Source organism: Prionailurus bengalensis, chromosome E2 (genome assembly GCF_016509475.1).
Source record: "Prionailurus bengalensis isolate Pbe53 chromosome E2, Fcat_Pben_1.1_paternal_pri, whole genome shotgun sequence".
Taxonomy (NCBI): domain Eukaryota; kingdom Metazoa; phylum Chordata; class Mammalia; order Carnivora; family Felidae; genus Prionailurus; species Prionailurus bengalensis.
In genome coordinates this window covers 61235255-61253156 of record NC_057352.1, presented here as the reverse complement: position 1 = coordinate 61253156, position 17902 = coordinate 61235255, and the positions used below count along the sequence as shown (strand labels likewise).

At 64.9% G+C, this 17902-nt stretch overlaps 2 protein-coding genes across 3 annotated transcripts in view; one reads left to right on the top strand and one right to left on the bottom strand.

Annotated features, from left to right (window-relative positions):
* The window catches only part of TRAPPC2L (trafficking protein particle complex subunit 2L), a 21537-nt gene extending 10413 nt beyond the window's left edge, over positions 1-11124 (bottom strand). The window contains exon 1 of the mRNA XM_043599881.1: positions 11018-11124. Within this exon, the coding sequence (XP_043455816.1) occupies positions 11018-11122 (105 nt within the window). The 5' untranslated portion in view covers positions 11123-11124. The remainder of the gene's footprint in view (positions 1-11017) is intronic.
* GALNS (galactosamine (N-acetyl)-6-sulfatase) overlaps positions 1-17902 on the top strand; it is a 24224-nt gene extending 6322 nt beyond the window's left edge. The window contains exons 5-14 of one of the 2 annotated variants that reach the window (XR_006300215.1): positions 1398-1541; positions 2441-2507; positions 2596-2723; positions 3053-3192; positions 4913-5016; positions 8038-8174; positions 8848-8950; positions 13002-13123; positions 13536-13706; positions 14821-14932. Coding sequence is in view for 1 of the 2 variants with exons in the window: in XM_043599880.1 (XP_043455815.1) it covers positions 1398-1541; positions 2441-2507; positions 2596-2723; positions 3053-3192; positions 4913-5016; positions 8038-8174; positions 8848-8950; positions 13002-13123; positions 14821-14938; positions 17084-17170 (1150 nt within the window). In the remaining variant the exon portion in view is untranslated. Of the gene's footprint in view, positions 1-1397; positions 1542-2440; positions 2508-2595; positions 2724-3052; positions 3193-4912; positions 5017-8037; positions 8175-8847; positions 8951-13001; positions 13124-13535; positions 13707-14820; positions 14939-17083 lie in introns of those variants that run through there. The other variant, XM_043599880.1, reaches the window with a different exon arrangement.

Genomic DNA, 17902 nt, shown 5'->3' with positions numbered 1-17902 from the left:
GGGTGTCGTGGGCGGCCGCTGTGGCCTCCTCCCCGCTGGGGCTGGAGGCCGCTGTTAAGTAACGGGGCGCTGTAGCGGTGCGCCCCGGGAGGACGGGAGGCGCCGGGAGGGAGCACGGAGACGGTGCTTAGGTTTCTGCCAACAGAGAGGTCCCGGCAGAGAGGCATGAGGTCGGCACCCGCCGTGTGGCGTTCCGGAGGCAGAGCGTTTTAGAGCTAGCCGTGGGAGCCGGGCCCCGAGACCCACGTTTCCTGGCATCTTCTTAGACTCCATTGCCGGGCACCTCGGCTCTGGCCCTGTGTGGCTGCCCTCCCCCAGCGCACCGCACCCTCCTCGAGCAGGTGACCGAGTCGTGTAGCGAGCTCACGGTGCCCTGGCATCCGCACGAGGCACCGCGGCCCTTCGGAGCAGGGGGAGGGCTCCCCGGGGGCAGCAGAGGAAGGACCCTCTGTTGTAGGGACGCTGTGCGCGAGCTCGCGTGGTCACGAGAGCATGTGTGACCCCCTTCCCCGGTGGGGTCGCCTTGCTCCCCAAGAGCACGGGGCCAGGGTGCACCACACGCGTCTAGCCGTGCTCAGGCACTGCCGGCCCCTCCGATGGGCACCTCCCGTTGGCAGGAGAGCCTCACATTCGGTGCCCCAAGAGGGAGGGTTGTCAGGGATGAGCGTGTGGGGCGGGGTCGCCTCCTCCTGATGCCTACAGTCCGGAGCCTGGTCTGGGGAGAAGCTCGGGCGTTGTCCCCCTGTGGGCACACCCACCCGCATTTGGGGCCAGGGCTCTGGCTCGGTGAGCAGCCCCGGCGGGTCCTGGCACTGCCCCAGTGTGTGATGAGGCCAGGTCCCAGCAGTCAGTTCACCCAGGGCCTGCCGGGCCACCTTTGGGGGCGTGATTATCGGTAATCGGGAGAAGAGGCTCTCGATCGATGACCGCATCCCGAGAGGTTGGTGATTACCTCACTGGGACACTGCCTTCCTCACACTCTCGGGGAGGCTGAACCTACAGACCTGTCCCGACAAGTAGGAAAAGGCTGGAAGAAGCTGGAGTGTGGAGGCGGGGCTGCGGTCGGAGTTCTGGGTGGTTCCGGGTGGATGTGAGGTATCCCACCCTGCGTCCTCCCAGAGCCCTTCCTGGCATCCTGGAGCCACGCGTGGGCACGCTGCTGTGCCTGGCACCCTCTGTGGCCAGTGCCTTCTGCCGTTGCCTGTTGTGGGGGGTGGGCCTGGCGCCCTCCTGGAGGAAGAGGTCCTGGTGTGTCTGGGGCTTAGCGCACATTGGGCACGGGAGCCGAACTTGTTTCCTGAAGTGTTCCGTGAAGGCAAGGAGTTGTCGTCGGTGGTCAGAACTCTGGGGCACCGCTGAGCAGGGGTCCCTGAAGCGTCCTGGGTTCCTGTTTCTAGGCATCTGGGCCACAGGCCTCAGTTCCACCCCCTGAAGCACGGATTCGACGAATGGTTTGGATCCCCCAACTGTCACTTTGGACCTTATGACAACAGGGCCAGGCCCAACATCCCTGTGTACAGGGACTGGGAGATGGTCGGCAGGTAACGAGTCCCTCCCCCCCGACCCTGAGGACGGTGGCGCCCGGCCCCTGCCCACCCCCCATGCTGCCATGGGGGCAGGACGGAGGTTCTGGGACCGGCCGCTTGCCAGCGTGCCCGGGCTCTGCTTTGTCAGCTGGTGGTTCTGCCCGGGGCTGAGGGACTCGGGGCCTGGGGTTGCTGCCTGAGCCACACCTGCAGGGGCTTAACCTGGAAAAGGTTAGAACCGTGACGGCGGCCGGAGCGCCTCCCCCCAGCAGGTGTGTTCGCACCGCAGCCGCATCGGTATCCGAGGCTTGGTTCGAGCCTGTCGGCCGCGCTGTTTGCCTGCCCCGGATTGGCCCGCGGCCGCGCGCCAGGGCACCGTGGGGCTCGGCCCTTCCCTGTGAGCCTGCCGGGGGCGCTCTGCTCCAGGAACCCCCGGTCTGGCCTGTCAGGCCCTGGTCTGTCTTGGGTTTCACGTGGCTTCATGTTCCTTCCTTTCTTATTCTGTCGTGTTTTGGGTGGAAATTCTCATTGCGTATCCTGGGCCAGAAAGCTAGGTCACGTCCTTGCCTCTTTAGTGGCCGTGTATCGAGACAGTCGCGTGGCTCAGAGCGCACAGCCCGGCGGTTTCCGGCACATTCTTGGTGTCGTGTAGACATGGCCCCCGTGAGCTGCCAGCGGCCCCGGGTGACCATTGACCCTCCTCTGCTGTCCTCTCCCCCTCCGACCTTCTCTCAGATGGGGGCTGCCAGGAGCCTCGTCCTCGAGCCGCCGTGGCCTCAGGAGCAGTGCCAGAATCCGCTCTCGTTAAACGCATCTTTGTTTTGAATGAGGCCCGTGACCACCCGTGAGGTCGTGGAGGAGGAGGCTTCCCTGGGCTGAAGTCTGGTTCTCGTCTGGGTCTGTGTCCTTGTCAGATACTATGAGGAGTTTCCAATTGACGTGAAGACCGGAGAAGCCAACCTCACCCAGGTGTATTTGCAGGTAATAAAAGCCCGGGCTGGGCAGGCTCCGGGGTTGGGGGCGGGCAGGCCGGCCTCCAGGGCACAGGAAGGTGGTGTGTTTTCCTCAGGAAGCCCTGGATTTCATCAAGAGGCAGCAGGCAGCTCAACGCCCCTTCTTCCTCTACTGGGCCATCGACGCCACTCACGCGCCCGTTTACGCTTCTAGGCCTTTCTTGGGCACCAGCCAGCGAGGGCGGTGAGTCCTTGGTCATAGAGACACAGACCCCCCCCCCCCCCCCGGCTGGAGGGTTCGTCTGTGCTTGATTACCTCCAGGGACGGGGCACCCGGTACCGTTGCATCTTTAATTAGCGTTCACAGAGACTGAAGCCCTGTGCTGCTTTGACGCTGTCCCTCGGCCCGGGTTTCGTGGAAGGAGGGTGGCACTGGTCTGGTTGGCTCTATCCTGGGCTGCCTCTGAGATCTGGGGTTCTCCTCACCCTCTTCTCTGAATTCCGCCAGGCTGTTGTGTTGTCCGTCCCGGAAGTCAGTGCCTCACTGCTTGCTGATGCCCTCTTTCTCCGTAGGTACGGGGATGCTGTCCGGGAGATCGACGACAGTGTCGGGAAAATCCTGGGGCTTCTCCAGAACCTGAGGATCGCGGAAAACACGTTTGTCTTCTTCACATCTGACAACGGTGCCGCCCTCATTTCCGCTCCTAAACAAGGTCAGTGTTCTCACACCGTCTCCCGCACGGCATGTCTGAGACTCTGTCAGGGACCCCTCCTGGGGGCCCTCGTCCAGTGGGAACCGACGGGACGAGGCCCGAGAGCCACACTTGGCCTGGGCCTAGTCACACAGGAGACCGGCAGGGGCCACCCGCCACGTCTCACGGCGCCCCCTCCGCCCCTGAAAGGCCGGGGCATCTCCAGGCCTCAGGGGAGGTGGTGTCTAGGAGGGCAGGGGTGACCCCCTGCCCCGGAGTGCAGGCTTGGCTCCGTGAGGGGGCCTCCTCAGGGCTGTGGCCCCTGGGGCTGCTCAGCGAGCTCTCGGCCTGCTCCGTCTCGTAGAGCAAGGATGTTCCACCCCGGTGTCCTGTAAGAGTCTCACCCCCCCCCCCCGCCCCCCATCGTGGCACGTCTCTTCGTCCCATTTTCCTTTAAAATACCGGAGCCTCAGCAGGGCCCTGAGTCACTCAGAGGGCTCTGGAAGGAAGGCTGCGGGGATCGGGAAGCCCTCCGCGGACAGGCCTGGGTGGGGAGGTGCTGAGGGACCCTGTAGCTGGTGTCCGTGGGGCGGACAGGTGCAGGCTGAGAAGGAATCGTGTTTCGGTGACGGCAGCGGTTGAGGGTCCGGCCTGGCCGGTCTGATGTGGTGTCCTCCGTGGCCCCTGCGGGGGCTGCATCCGTGGGCAGGCTCCCCTCGTACAACCGATGGTCCCAGAGGTGGGGGCGGGGTGCCAGCCCCCACCCGGCTCGGCACCCCGGAGAGCCTCCCTGCCGGCCGCCCTCGCCGTGACCACCAGCCTCCCGGGCCCATCTTTGTGCCTGACTTACGGAATGGTTCACGTGCACGCGATCCACGCGTGTATTCACACGAGCGCAAATCTTTGCTCCTCGCACAGCTTGAGGAGCAGGACTGGGTGAGCCGTGGACCCTCGTCGGCACTCTGAGCCCCGTGAGCCCCCCAGACACAGCACATCCCGTCTTCCTCGCCGTCCCGGGATTCGCACGCCTGTGCGCGCAGTGCCTGCCTTCCCTCCACAGCTCCTCTCCCCAGACCTGCCTGCACCGGCGGGGTGGGGTTCGGGTCCGGCGTAGGAGCAAGCCCCAGGGGTTACTGCCCCGTCTTACTTTCCCCCATCTCAGGGGGGACCAGGGTTGAGGGAGCCCCGGGCAGCTCGTGCTGGCAGCCGCGGTCCACCACGTGTCCTGCTGGGTCCTTCCTTTGTGCTCTGGGGCTGGCCGGCCGCTGACGCTTCCCACAGGTGCAATTCAGGGACCACCTGCTCGGAGGGGGACTTCTCAGATAAACACCCCACGGGACTCGGGGTGATGCGTCTTAACTAGACCCCAGCCCCACACACAGGGGTGCTAAGAAGCCCCACGCCTGGCAGGTGACCGTAAACCCCAGCACCCTGCTCTCGGGGAACACGTTTCGTGGCCCTTGCTCACAACACTGCTCACGTTCCGAATCCGAGCGGTCGCTCAGCACCGGGGACACGATGTTCCGCTTTGAGGCGTTCTGACCTCGAACTTGAGCTGTGAACCCTGCGCCGGTCCCTTGTGGAGGTGCCTGCGTGTTTCGGCAGCATCGCCCCGAGGGGCCGGGAGGATGGGGGAGGGGGCCGTGGCAAAGAGACGCCGCCTGAAGGCGAGCACCCAGCAGGCCGTGTGCCACCCTGGGTACCTGGGTGGCGTCTGACGGGCGACCCCCTGTCTCCCTAGGTGGTAGCAACGGCCCTTTCCTGTGCGGGAAGCAGACCACGTTTGAAGGTGGGGTGAGGGAGCCTGCGATCGCGTGGTGGCCCGGGCGGATCCCTGCCGGCCAGGTGAGTCAGAGCGGCCACCCCCCAGGCCTCCGCGGCAGTGAGACTCCGGCGCCTCCCAAGGCTGAGGTGGCTGGAGGAGGGCGGGCGGGGCGGGCGGGGCGGGCGGCGGCCGTCAGGTGCAGTGCGTGGCCAGCCTGAGTTACACCGAGCGAAGCAGACTTTATCAGAGCCTTAGCGTGCTAATGGGTGTCGCGCACACCTGGAGGGCTCAGGGCACACCGAGTTTCTAAGACCCTCATCTGGCCGCGGAAGCTTCTCCCCAGAGCGTGTCTCCCGGGCCACTGGTTCCGCAGGCCCTCCGAGAGACGGCAGCTACTGGGCAGTGTGTGCGGCGTGCAAGGGCAGACCGCAGCCTGGTGGCCCCTCGTGGCCGGGCCGGTGTGCGTCCTGCCGTCCCCGCTGGCAGCCTTTTATCCTCGGAGCACCCGCTCTGTTCCTTCTTCAGCTGAGAACCACGCGCAGCGTCCTCTGTCCCTGGGCGTTTCAGTTCAGACTCCTGGTCCCGGGGGCGTCCAGGCTGACCTGTGAAAGCACGCACGTCGCCCTGTCTTACCTGGCCTTCCTCCTCTTTTGACGAGCCCCATGCTGGTTTCGGGTCCGCCCTCACAGCAACACCACGAGGCCTCCCGTGACACCTGTGGCTTCTGTCACACCTGCCAGGCTTAGTGGCCTACACAACAGCCTCGTCCCTCGGGCGGGGGGTCGGGAGACCAGCACGGGCCTCGCAGGCTGGCATCGGTGTCGCGGGCCCCGTTTCCTTCTGGAGGCTCCCGGGAGGATCCGTTTCCTCAACTTTCCCGGCTTCTAGAGGCATCCACGGCCCCTCCCTCCGTCGCCCAAGCCAACAACGGCCCGTCGAGTGTCACCTCGTCACGTTGACTCTGGCCCTCCCGCCCCCGTCCACCGTTAGGACCCTGTGGTGACACTGGCCTTCCCTGGGGATCCAAGGTCAGCCCCTGTTTTCAGGTCGGCTGCTTGGCAGCCTTGGTTCCCCTCTGCCCCGTAAGGAAGCGTGTTCACAGGGTCCGGGGATTGGGGTGTGGACGTGGCGGGGGGTGAGTGGTGTCCTGCCTGTTCTCATCACCACCACTGCCACCGTCGTCGCCATCACCATCATCGTTACTGTCACCGTCGTCCTCATCACCACCACTCCCGTGCCACACCTTAGCACACCGTGGCCGAGAAGAGGAAGTCACTTGTCAGGATCTCCCGGCTAGGAGGTGGCAGGCAGAACTGGGAGCAGAGCCCTGGTGTGGGGCACGAAGCCCACCCTCCGTGGCTCCCCACAGCCACTCCTCCCTGGGACAGTGTCCACGGGGATCCCTGTCCCAAGGGGAGGCTCCAGCCTTTGGGATCACCCTCCACCCCTCGCGGGCCTGGCTTCTCACCCGTCTGGGCCCTGCTCCCGGAGAAGAGTGTACCTAACAGAGCCGTGTGGCCCTCCCTGCACTGGCCCGTGGCACGTGTTGGAATTGAACCGGACAGCTTGCGGGGACACCCTGTCATTTGTGCCCGCGGTTGCGGATGCTCGGCCCCCCTTTCGCATCTGGTAGCACGACTTGACGACTTACAGCCTTTTTTTCCGGAGTGAAGTCTCGGGAGTGCTGGGAGAAGCGTCCGTGACTTCCTGCCACGTGCCCGCAACAGACCTTCTGCGTTTTCCAGAGACGTTCTGTGCACTTGAGAGTTTCTGTTTTTCAAAAGAGCTTCTCTGTGTGCTCCCGGCTGTCCTGTGCTCCTGAGGACGTCAGACACCCCGTCTTTCCCATCGTGCCACCTGCACGGCACCCTCCTCCCCGTTTTCCGCAGACGGTTAAGAGATCTGGGTTTCTCTCTTTTCCTTTGTTGGGTCCTAAAAGAAGCGGCCAAGGAGAGAAGCCACGGGAACGAGATAAGGCCGGCGGCCGTCTCCTCCCTTCTGCAGGGAGGCTCACGGGCCACACACCAGACCTTCACAGGCTCGCGCCAAACGCTGACCGTCCTGCTCCCCCCGCACTGGGCAGCGGCGCCAGGGACGCGAGCAGCCGTGGCCTGTGTGCTCAGTTTCCACACGGAGTTGCTCGTGGCAATGTCACGTGATAGCCCTGAGGTGACAGTCCCCCGGGGCGTGGGAAGCGGTGGCTAAAGCCCCGCCAACAGCGTGTGCACGGGGGATGCCTGCCTCGCCAGACCTGCCAGCAGACCCCCCGGGTCTCCCCACGGACCCGGCCGTCACCCCCAGATCGGACTTGAGGAGACCAGGGGCCACCGATGGGAAAACCCCGGGAGACTCCAGAAGAGGCAGAGCCGCGTCCGTGGAGACCAGCAGGTGCCCCGACTCCGAGGCCGCACCTCTCCTCAGGCCCGTTCTGCTGCTTGTGTGGAGTTAGGCCGTTGGTTCAGGGCCAACGTAGTCTCTGCAAGAAAAGTCGCCGTCCTGTCCGCTCGCCCTCCTGTCAGCCCCGGCCAGGCGCCCTCCTCCCTGCTGCTCTGGGCCTCGGGGGTCTCTTTTCCACTTGTGCTCAGACCTGGTCTGGGAGGTTCCCAGGGGTTCAGTGTTGAGATAACGGTGATGGCCTCGAGAGGGCAGACGTCACCCTGCTGGACCTGCCGGCCTCTCCCCAGACCGTCTTTTCACTTCTGTCTGGTTCTCGTTCGAAGCTGCTGCAGCTGTGAGGGCTCGGGATGGGCCTGGAACAGGGCCGAGGCCCGCTCCAGGGTCACGTGGGCCAGCTTGAGCCCCCGTTGGGGCCTAATCTCCCAAAGCCACTCTCCCAACGAGAGGGCTCCTCCCTCCTTTGCAGGGTCCCCAGGGGCGAGAGTGTGGCAGCCACGCGTGAGCCCGCCCGACCCCCAAGGACGTGAGGGGTCCCGGGGGGGGCTGAAAAGGCGGGACCCGCGGCGAGGTGCTGGGCCGGGGCGTGTGGCCGTGCGAGTGCGCACCAGGCGTGGAAGGCCGCTGTCCGCGTGCCCCTTGCTGCCCCTGGCGCCGTCTGGTCGGGGCAGGGCATCCTGAGCACGCCTCCGCCACGTCCCTTTCAGGTGAGCCACCAGCTGGGCAGCGTCATGGACCTCTTCACCACCGGCCTGTCCCTCGCAGGCCTGGCACCGCCCAGCGACAGGGCGATCGACGGCCTGGACCTCCTCCCTGCCGTGCTGCGGGGCCGGCTCACAGACAGGTGGGTTCCAGCCGGGCGCTGCCCCCCAGCTCCAGGTGACGCACAAAGCAGGACTCCGTGCCTCGCTGGCTCTCAGCAGAGGGAGGATGTGAGGGTACCGGTGGGACTTCCTGTCTGGTGGACGGGATGCGTCCTGGCACGGGAGCCCCGGTCCTCCTGAGACTGTTCCTAGCACCCAGGGCCCCGCCCGGGGCATTTCCACGTCGGCTCTCGGGGCGGAGGGCCCTCGTTCCTGCCTGTGATGGCTGGCACTTGTGCCTCAGTCCGTGGGAGGGAGGAGAGACTGTTCTCCCCAAGTCTCCGGGCACCCGGACCCCTGGAGCCCGGTCCCGTCCTGCGCCCCACCTCTGTCGGGTCCTTCGTGTCCAGGCTCAGCTTCTCTGCAACGTGACACTGGCCCTAGAGCTCGCGTCTTGCTGGGGAGGGGGCCCCAGACGTCCTGGTCCCAGCAGGCTGTCAGCCCCAAGATGCGGGCCAGAGCCTCTCCCAGGGCCTGGAACGGAGGCGGCCGCCCTTGGGGGCTCACCCCCAGCAGCCTTGTGGACCTGCTCCCCCGCGTGCCCGGTTTGAGCTCAGCACGGTGGTTTCTGTAGAATTTCGATATAACTGCACACCCGCAAGTTTCTCGTGTCACCTGACCTCCTGTCCCCACCCCACCCCCCTCGCCAAACAGGCCGATATTCTATTACCGTGGCGACACGCTGATGGCGGTCACCCTCGGCCAGTACAAGGCCCACTTCTGGACCTGGACCAATTCCTGGGAGGAGTTCAGACAGGTGAGGGGGCTTAGGGCGGCCGTGGGCTCCGCTTCCCACACCGCCTTGTCCTTGGGAGGACTCCTCGGGACCAAGCGGGCCGGCTGGTGGCTGGCCCCAGAGGCCTCACCGTGGGCCCGCCGTTAGCAGGGCTGGTAGTGACACGGCGTAGCAACAAGGACAGCTCCTCGGGAGCCTGGACTCCCCTCCTTGGCCACCCTACCCTCTCTGAGGCCTCCCAGAGCCCGGGGGAAAGAGCCCTCAGAACAGGCTAAGGAAGCCTCAGGTCGGAGGGCTCGGACCCAGGTGAACCGGGTTGACTTCCCCCGGCACCCCCCCCAGCACTTCCTGTCTTGTCCCCTCCCCCCGCCTGTCCAGGGGCTCGGCGGCCCCCCTGAACGGGCCGCTGTAGCGTCTGTGTCCCCGCGTCTGCCCGGTCCTGCCCCTCCTGGGCCTCAGCCCCCACCTCTTCCAGGCATCACTCAGGGTGGTGCCCCCGCCCCCCGCTGAGCGTCTGGATCGCAGGCACAAGAGCGGCTCTCCTTTCGGAAGGAAAAGCCGCACGAGTTAGCGCCACACCCGAATACGAGGGCGCTGTGTGCGAGTCAGGGTGCGGCGGACGTAAGGGCTCTGGTGCCCGGCTGATGAGGCAGACGGCCGTGGCCGTGGGGCCGCCACGCGCAGCCAGACAGCCAGAGCCCAGGGCAGCGTGTGTCTCCTCCCGGGTGGCCCAGGGCCTGGCCAGAGTCCCTGACTGGCCTTCAGAAGCGAGGATCGGCACCAGGTGAGCTCAGCTGGACCGAGTGAGCCAGGGCTTCTCTTCTGGACTCTGACCCCGGGGGTGAGCCCAGAGGAGTGTCCTGCGGGCCTCTGGACTCACCGTGGTAGCAGAACGCTGTTGGCACAGGGCATGACAGAGCCCTGTGCCCTGGCTCGTGCTTTCAGCACCAGCTCCCCCAGCACGGGATCTCAGCACTGAGCCATTCAGCTCTCCCAGCTTGTGGCCGCCTCTCACCTCCTCTCCGTTCATCCAGGGTGCCTGCCCCTACTCTCCCTGCCCCCAGCTGAGCACCTGGCACCCTCCCCCCGCCGTCAGGCAGGGCTGTGTGTGGTTCACCCCTTAGCTGCTCAGAGTCTCAAAGGCCACAGGAGCACCCGAAAACCCAGAGCCTGGCCTCGTGGGGACCTTTGGGGTTAGCTGTGTGCTCTAACTTCTCCCTGCCCCCACCCCCGTGGCACACGTTGGCTTCCCAGGGCTTTCTAGGGCCCTGTTGCTGGTTGCTGGAGAGTCCAGGCGGTCCGGGAAACTGCCCCTCGGGCCTCCCTGTGGCTTCCTCCCTGGCCCTGCAGGCTCGGGGCACCTCTCGGGGCAGGGTCCAGTCCGCTCTGGCCCAAGTGAGACACGTTCCAGCTCCCGCCCAGGCCCAAACCCAGAAGGGCCGGGAGCTTCTTTCAGAAAGGGTGTTGGAAAAGTCCAGAAGGTCCTACAGGCAGAGCAGCCTGGGTGGCCTGTCCTGATTTGACCCCATTTACAGCGGGGTCAAAAGTGTCAGGAGAGGCCGCTTCGGCATAACCAGGTGGGGGCCCACCCTGCCGCTGTGTGAGTCACACGCCCCTCCCCCGTCCACAGTGTTCTGAGGGTTTTTGTAGAAGCTCCCGGTTGGTTTGGTTTGCACGGCTTCACGTTCTTTGGGAGACCAGGCTCACAAAATCCTCTTCCCCCTCCCTGTGCTGCACAGGGTAGTGGCAGTGGGTTCACCCATCGGGGCTGCCCAATGGCTGTTCTGATGGCCCTTGTCCCCGCAAGGGTCAGTGTGGCCCAGGGAGCGTGTGAGGGTGGAAAGGGCCCAAGAGGAAGGGGCCCCCTGCTGCCACCGGCTGCCCTCCCCGCTCCCCCCAGCACCAGGGGGACTTCAGCGGCCCACGCAGTAGGACAGCTTTGTTCAGAGGCCACGTGCCCGCCCTGCTGGGGCCGCACAGCCGGGCCTGGGCTCCCGGCCCGAGGGAGAGAGAGGCCTGGGGTAGCAGCCCAGCTGGGGCCTGCGGGTCTGTGGTCCCTGGGTTTGGGGGTCACGTGCATCCACTTACTGGCTTCCCAGCTGTACGCCCGGTCCTGGGGCTCGCGGCAGGCTTGGGGGGAGAAGGGTGGAGGTCTAGAGGGGGGCGGGGAGGAGAGGGAGAGGTGGGGAGCATCTTCCTAGTGCCAGACCAGGTGCCACTGTCCCTACAAGTGTATGACCTCCCCAGCATAGAGGTTGGCTGAGGCCCTGGGAAGAGCTGTGTGCAGGGAGGGCGCATGTGTGCACGTGACCTTCTGCACTTGCGGACTGCATCGCACACGGCTAGCCGAAGTGCACGGTTCCAAAGGGCAGGCCTGTAGAGGAGCGCGCCCTGCTCCCCGCTCTCTGCGCTGCGCTGGGCTCTGAGGAGGGAAGGGGCCCCCGGCTGCAGTGCCCCAAGGGGAAGGCCTCCCTCACGGAACAACTGTCACGAGAGAGATCCTATACTAATTAACGGGATCTTAATTAAATAGCTTATTTGATTTGCATCCAAATGATAAAGGGTGTTCTGTCTAGACTCGGTGCTTCCCCGACAGCTGCCCTGCATTTTCGAGCTGAGGGTGGCCCGTGGTTAAATCCGTGTCTGTTCCCCGTTACTTGTCCCAGAATCCAGAAGGCCAAGGAGCCACCCGCTCTGGAACCCACTTGGGTATCCGTGGATCCGTAATCGGTTGCCCTCGGCAACTTAGATTGCCCTTACTTTGCCAGCCACTGACTCAGGAGTCAGCTCGGTGCAGATGAGTGGAATTTCACGGGCTCCTGGCCTCTCTGCTTTATTGAAAAGCAGAGTGTTAAGGGCTCCACTGACAGCTGCCCGTTCCGGACACGGGCTCAGAGTGTGTGCCCGTCCACCGCGCTGGCGCCTGCAGAAAGCCTTCCGGCGGCTCACGGTTGAGAAGCGAGCTCACGTGTCTGTCCCCCAGCCCCTGGTTGTGGGGTTAGCGTGCACAGGTCATGGCCACGTCACGGCCACCTCTCCAGACCCTGTAAAACCGGTCCTGTGTTGGCCGAAGACCAGTGTCGAGCTACCTGCAGGACCCTGAGGTCACCAGTGCGTCAGGACGGTACAGCCGACATTTCCCGTCCCCAAGTCCAGGAGTCCCGAGAGGCAGCCTGTAAGCCTTGGGGACAGAGCTGCAGACTGGGCTGCAGCTTCTCAGGGGGGGCCCCAGGGCCATCCCAGGACGTGGACAGACTCCCATCACCCTGTGACATCCCCTTTCAGATGCACATCAGAAGCTGCCCCTGAGAAGGAGCTGTGAGGGCAGAGGTGGCCTAGGGAGGGTGTGGGGCCGGGCCCGTCTGGGGGGCCGTGGGCCACACGCCCGAGCTTTGACATACGCTGGCGGCCTTTTCCGGTGTGCTCGCGCGTGTCCGCTGTGGTCTGTTTCGGTCCCTGCCTGTCACCTGGGCATCTGGGCCACCACGGGCCTCGCGAGCGTTTCCTCCTGGCTTCTCCTGACGCTGACGAGGCAAAGGAATCTTGCAGGTGCTGAGTGCCGGGCACGGTGTCTGCCAGGCAGACAGGGTGGGGGAGCTTTGCCCCGGGAACCCGTGCCAGTCAAGATACGAGCCGGGCTGAAGTATTTTGTGTGTTTTTTAAGTGATAACGCTTTTTTTTTTTCCAAGATTTTGTTTTTTAACTAATCTCTAGACCCAACGTGGGGCTCAGACTCACGACCCCAATTTCAAGAGTCTCGTGTGCTACCAGTTGAGCGAGGCAGGAGCCCCTAAAGAGATTCACCTCCCGCCAGAAACGGGCCTGATTGCTCAGCAGCCCTGAGGCCCAGCGACGGGTGGAAAGGTGCCCCTACAGGACGGCCACCCTCCCGCGTGCTCGTCCCCTCAGCATCCCCTCGTGGGGCGTCCCGGGGTGCAGCACGCGGGTCACGGCTGCTGCCAGAGTGGGATGGACCGGCGGCCTTGGGCAGCTCGCGGCCACTGCCTTCCGGGCCCCCAGCGCGCGTGCAGGCGCACACAGCACTCCCCGCCCTCCCCGCCTCTCGTTTCAGGGCGTTGATTTCTGCCCCGGGCAGAACGTGTCAGGAGTCACCACCCACACGCAGGAGGAGCACACGAAGCTGCCCCTGATTTTCCACCTGGGACGAGACCCGGGGGAGAGGTACCCCCTCAGGTGAGCCAGGGGCAGAGGCCTTCGGGCTGCCGGGGCCCCGGGCCGGCAGGTGTAGGCACTGACCGGTGGGCCGCGCGCTCTGAGCTCTGCTCTTCCCCCCCCCCCCCGTGCTCCCATCCCCCTGCTGTCTGGCTCCCGCCCCCATGGTCCGCGTGGCCCCGTCACGGGACCCCCAACCCGAGCTGCCTTTGGGATGGCAACAGTGGGGGGCTGGGGGCCCGGGCACGGGAGGCGCCGGCCTGGGAAGATCCACCCCGGGCCCCTTCACCCTCCGGGCCGGGACCGCGCTCCTCCCAGTGAGACTCCAGGATGAGATGCTTCTTGGGACCTGGGTCCGGCTTAGAGGCCCGGGATCACGGGAAGGAAACAGATAGGCCGTGGGTGAAACCACGTGCCCCACGTCTACCTGCAGCAGAACCTCCTGCGTGGTCTTATTGGCAAGAGGGACTCTACAGAGGTGATCGTGGTGAGGGTCAAAATGAGATCACCCTGGATTAGGATGGCCCTAAATCCAGGGAGAGTATCCCTGGGAGACAGAACAGGATAGGGACACGGGAGAGGCCACGTGGAGATGAAAGCAGAGGTGAGGGGATACGGCCACAGCCAAGGGACACCCGGAGCCCCCGGGAGCTGGACGAGGCAGGAAGGGCCCTCCCCTGGAGCCTCCGAGGGGGCACGTCCCGCCTGTATCTCGGCCTCCAGCCCCCAGAACCGGGCGGGAAGAGATTTCTGTCGTCAAGCCCCCTTCCGCGGCCACCGGTTACTGTAGCTCCAGGACACTCACTGGTGGGAGCTGGGAGCCCCTCACGGCTGTCACACGCCAGGGAGGTCAGGAGCCCAGGGCCGTGTGCAGGTGGGGTCGAGGATCAGGCTCAACCAGGGGGAGGCTCGGAGCAAGCAGTCTGAGCCCCGCTCCTGACCCCGGAAGTAACTTCAGAGCCAAGACGCAGCAGGACCACGGGAGCAGGTGGCAGGGCCCAGCGTCGGGAAGAGCCGCCCACCGCACCTCTGCTCCGCCTGCAGCGGCCTTGACCGGCTCCCGGTCACCCGGAAGTTACGTGCGCCAGTGTGCACCATCCCCTCGGGCCCTTGTGCCCGTGCTCCCGACAAGGAGACCCAGACCCAGGGTGGGACACAGTTCTGGGAAGAAGAGCCTGGAGCCACCGCCCGGCCCAGAAGGGCTCACGGGCAGACTGAGGGGCCTCCCGGGCTTCCTGCGTGCGCTGGCACCACGGTGCCGAGTAACCTGACTAGTGAGCCTGCCGAACGTGGTTTAAGCCTATCCTTCTCAGTGCGTCTGGCCAGAATCGCGGAGACCTGCTTTGAGAAGCTTGTGGGTCTGCCCCCGCTACACGGATCTGGGCCAAAGGGACCAAGAAGGTGGGGAAGGTGCCAGGAGCCTGCCAGATCTGGGTCTGCTCGGAGGTGCCCGTGACCCTGGCGGTGCCCTCGGTGGTGCCGGCCAAGGCTCAGGCCCGGCGGAGTGGGGCAGGAGGCCTGGCTGCTGTACTGTCACCTGGCTGTGCCTGCGGCCTCGTTTGTAGGGAAGGTTCCCCGAGGTGCACGCCTGCCGCGGGCCAGTGGCTCCAGCAGGGACGGCTCCTTCAGTCCCCAGGCCCGTTCCTGGCCTACTTGGGTGGCCCGCCTCGGCCTGCCCGGGCCTCCCTGCTTCTGTGACCTGGCGCTCTCACCTCTAGCTTTGCCAGCGCGGAGTACCTGGATGCGCTTCGCGGGATCACCCCGGTCGTCCAGCAGCACCAGAAGGCCTTGGTCCCCGGACAGCCTCAGCTCAACGTGTGCAACCAGGCGGTCATGGTAAGTGGCTGGCAGGCCACGGGCCGCCGGTGCCGGGGGTGTCCCGAGGGCCCCGTGAGGTCTGCACCCCCCCAGGGCATCACCGTCCTCCCCCCACGGAGCCGTCTGGGGCCGCCGTGAGTTCCAGCAGCCGGGGTGACCCCTGGGCAGCGTGGCAGGACCCCGGCAGACCGCACGTCTCCAGAGGCTGCCGGAGCCCCCCTGTGGCTCCCGCTCAGGCCTCACAGGTGTGACCGTTGTGCACGACAGAGACGCCAGACCCGTGTGGGGCAGGGACATGCCGGGCTGATGACCTGGAGGTCCTGTCGGGGACAGACCTTGGCTCCTGCGGGACCCGCCTGCAAGTCCTGTCCCTGTGACGGAACGTGTCTGTGCGTGCCCTGCTCCACACAGATGGGCGATTCAAGTGTCCCAGTGTCGGCAGCACCCCGAAACCCACAGAGCACCGTCGGGGTGGCTTAGCCTGGCTTCCCAGGCTGTCAGCCCCTCCTCCCAAGCACCCCATTCCCCAGACCTACCACGTGATTTTGAGGAAGCTGTGGCCTGGAGCCCAGCAGGCTTGGGGGAGTCAAAGTGCAGGGTGGGGCCGACAGGGACAAAGCGTGCCGACCTTTCCTGGCGGCGAGAATGATCATAGTGCGGACAAGGCTGCCTCATCACCCGGGGTCAGTGCAGGGGTGGTTTTGTCGCTGTTGTCCCCGTCTGGGGCTGTGTGTCCTGAGGCTCCCCAAGGAAAGACACTCGGGGCAGGAGCCAGCAGGGCCGCCTCCTTCCCTCGAGGGCGCCAGGGGCTGTCCAGCTTCTGAAGTCACGGCAGTGGGGCAGGAAGGTCCCCGTCTCAGGACCACCACGGAGCCTTGGGTCCCAGGAGCCTGAGAGCCCCCCTCACGCCCCGCCCACGGAGGAGCCACGGTGCCCACTCCAAGCCCCGGCTTTAATCTTTCTGTGCAAGCCAGCTGCCCCCACCCACGACATGCTGTCCACTGGGGAATGCTGTGCAGACGCACACTGGGTCTTAGGGTGGCAGCGTCCTCTCCCACCGCCTGGGGGTGGAGGGACCCGGCTGGGGCACTGTCGCAGCTGGCCGCCCCTGCACTGGGGTGAGGGTGACCCTCTCAGCCCCACACACCCCACGAGTGAACCGAAGACAGACTGGAGCAGTGTGCAGTGGCCCCCAGACACCCAAGGGAGCACTGCTCCTGGAACACGGCACGGATCTACACGCCTGTGCAAAGCCCTCGGCCCTCGCCACACCCTGGACGGAGGGGAGGTCCTGCCTTCTGCCCTCAACCCCCAGCTCAGCCCTGCCTCCACTCTGTCAGGCCAGTGGGGACGAAGATTCGATGTGGTGTCCTTTGACAGGATCAGTCCTGTGCAGTCTATCACAGCCCTTGAGTAGAGCCTGCTGTCGTGGTACACATGAGACACCAAGGTGCCTTTAAGAATCATGGGTGCTGGCTCCTCCTGGCGCCCCAGACTGGCAGTCTGCACCCAGATTTTCCATTCTGCACACCCTGTCACTTTGCTCTGCCTCAAAGGTTGAGAAGAGCTGCTTTCTCCAAAGCTTGCCCTGTCCTGGTGGCTGGCCGCACCTGCATGGGCAACCAGGGGCCATGTGATGCCATCTGGGGCAGGAGGGGACTTCCCTGGGGTTCTCCCTGCCATCGAATCTCTGATTCAGTAACACCCTCTGGGGCCCCCTCTCAGAAGAGTGCCCCCAGCATGATTCTGAGTCTCCCTACCAAGGCACAGGAGCATCCCATGGGCAGTGGGAGGACACAGAAAAACAAGGGAGCCTCCCTCTCTGGCGGGTGTCTCTTGCTGGAGAACTATGGCCATAAAGAGAAAGTCTGGACGTGAATATGCATGGCCAAGTTGCCACATTGAGTCGTTGTGCTGAGACAGGCCAGCTCTTCCCCAGGTGACGGCTTTCTGTAGAAAACCTTAAGGCTGTAAGGAGTCTCCTCTGTTCCCCCTTCCTGAAATGTGGCGCTACGGCGGGGACAGGCGGCAACCTGGTCCGTGGCCACCCGTACCCTGGACCCTGAGGCCAAGGAGGAGATGGGGCAGGGCAGGAGTCTGGACACTACTGAGCCTAGAAGTGTTAAGAGTAACTCAATGTTCTCTCTTAATTCTCCTTGCCAGAATTGGGCGCCCCCAGGCTGTGAAAAGTTAGGGAAGTGCCTGACACCCCCGGAGTCCATCCCGGAGAAGTGCTTCTGGCCCCACTAGCACCTGCTCGTGTTCCAGCCAGGCCTGGGCTCTCCTACTGGCCCTGCAAATGCCTGCGGGGAGGAAGGCTCTGGCCTCAGGGCTCCTGAGCTGGAAGAGCCCCAACTGTTCTCTTCCCTGCCTGCGCCAGACAGACATTACCTACAGGTGACAGCAGGACCTGCACGTGCCCGCAGTCTCCCAGCCCTCCTCCTGGCCCACCCCAACTTGCCACGGCAGCCCACAGCCTTGGCCCAGCCCCAAAGCTGAATGCACTTGCTCAGGGCCCTGCCTCCATCCCGGGACCCAAAGGCGGAGCTGTCCCCTCCCATGTGTGAGTCCCACTGTCAAAGTTGGCCATGCCAATCCTGCTTGAGCCCTTGGCACCATCCTACTAGGAGGGAGTTGTGAATGTGGAAGGGGGTTTGGCAGCAGCCAAGGAAGGCCTCCCTGGTCCGGTGAGGACAGAGGGATGCTAGCACCTTCGTTTTAACACCTACCTTAGGGATGCTGTCCTGGTGCCCTGCATGGCGAGCGGGTGCCTCCCTTCCAGCCGCCCCGTTACCTGGTGTGGCACGGTGCGGAGAGACAGCGAGCGGGTGTGGACGCCAACCTTACCCGCCCCGAAGGCGTGTGGAGCCGCCTCCTAGTGGGGTTTTCACGTCTCTGCCGTTGTGATGCCCGAGCTGTACCGTTCTAAGACTTGGGAAATGATGGTGAAAAGTTCTAGAATAAAGTTAACAGGCCTTTTTC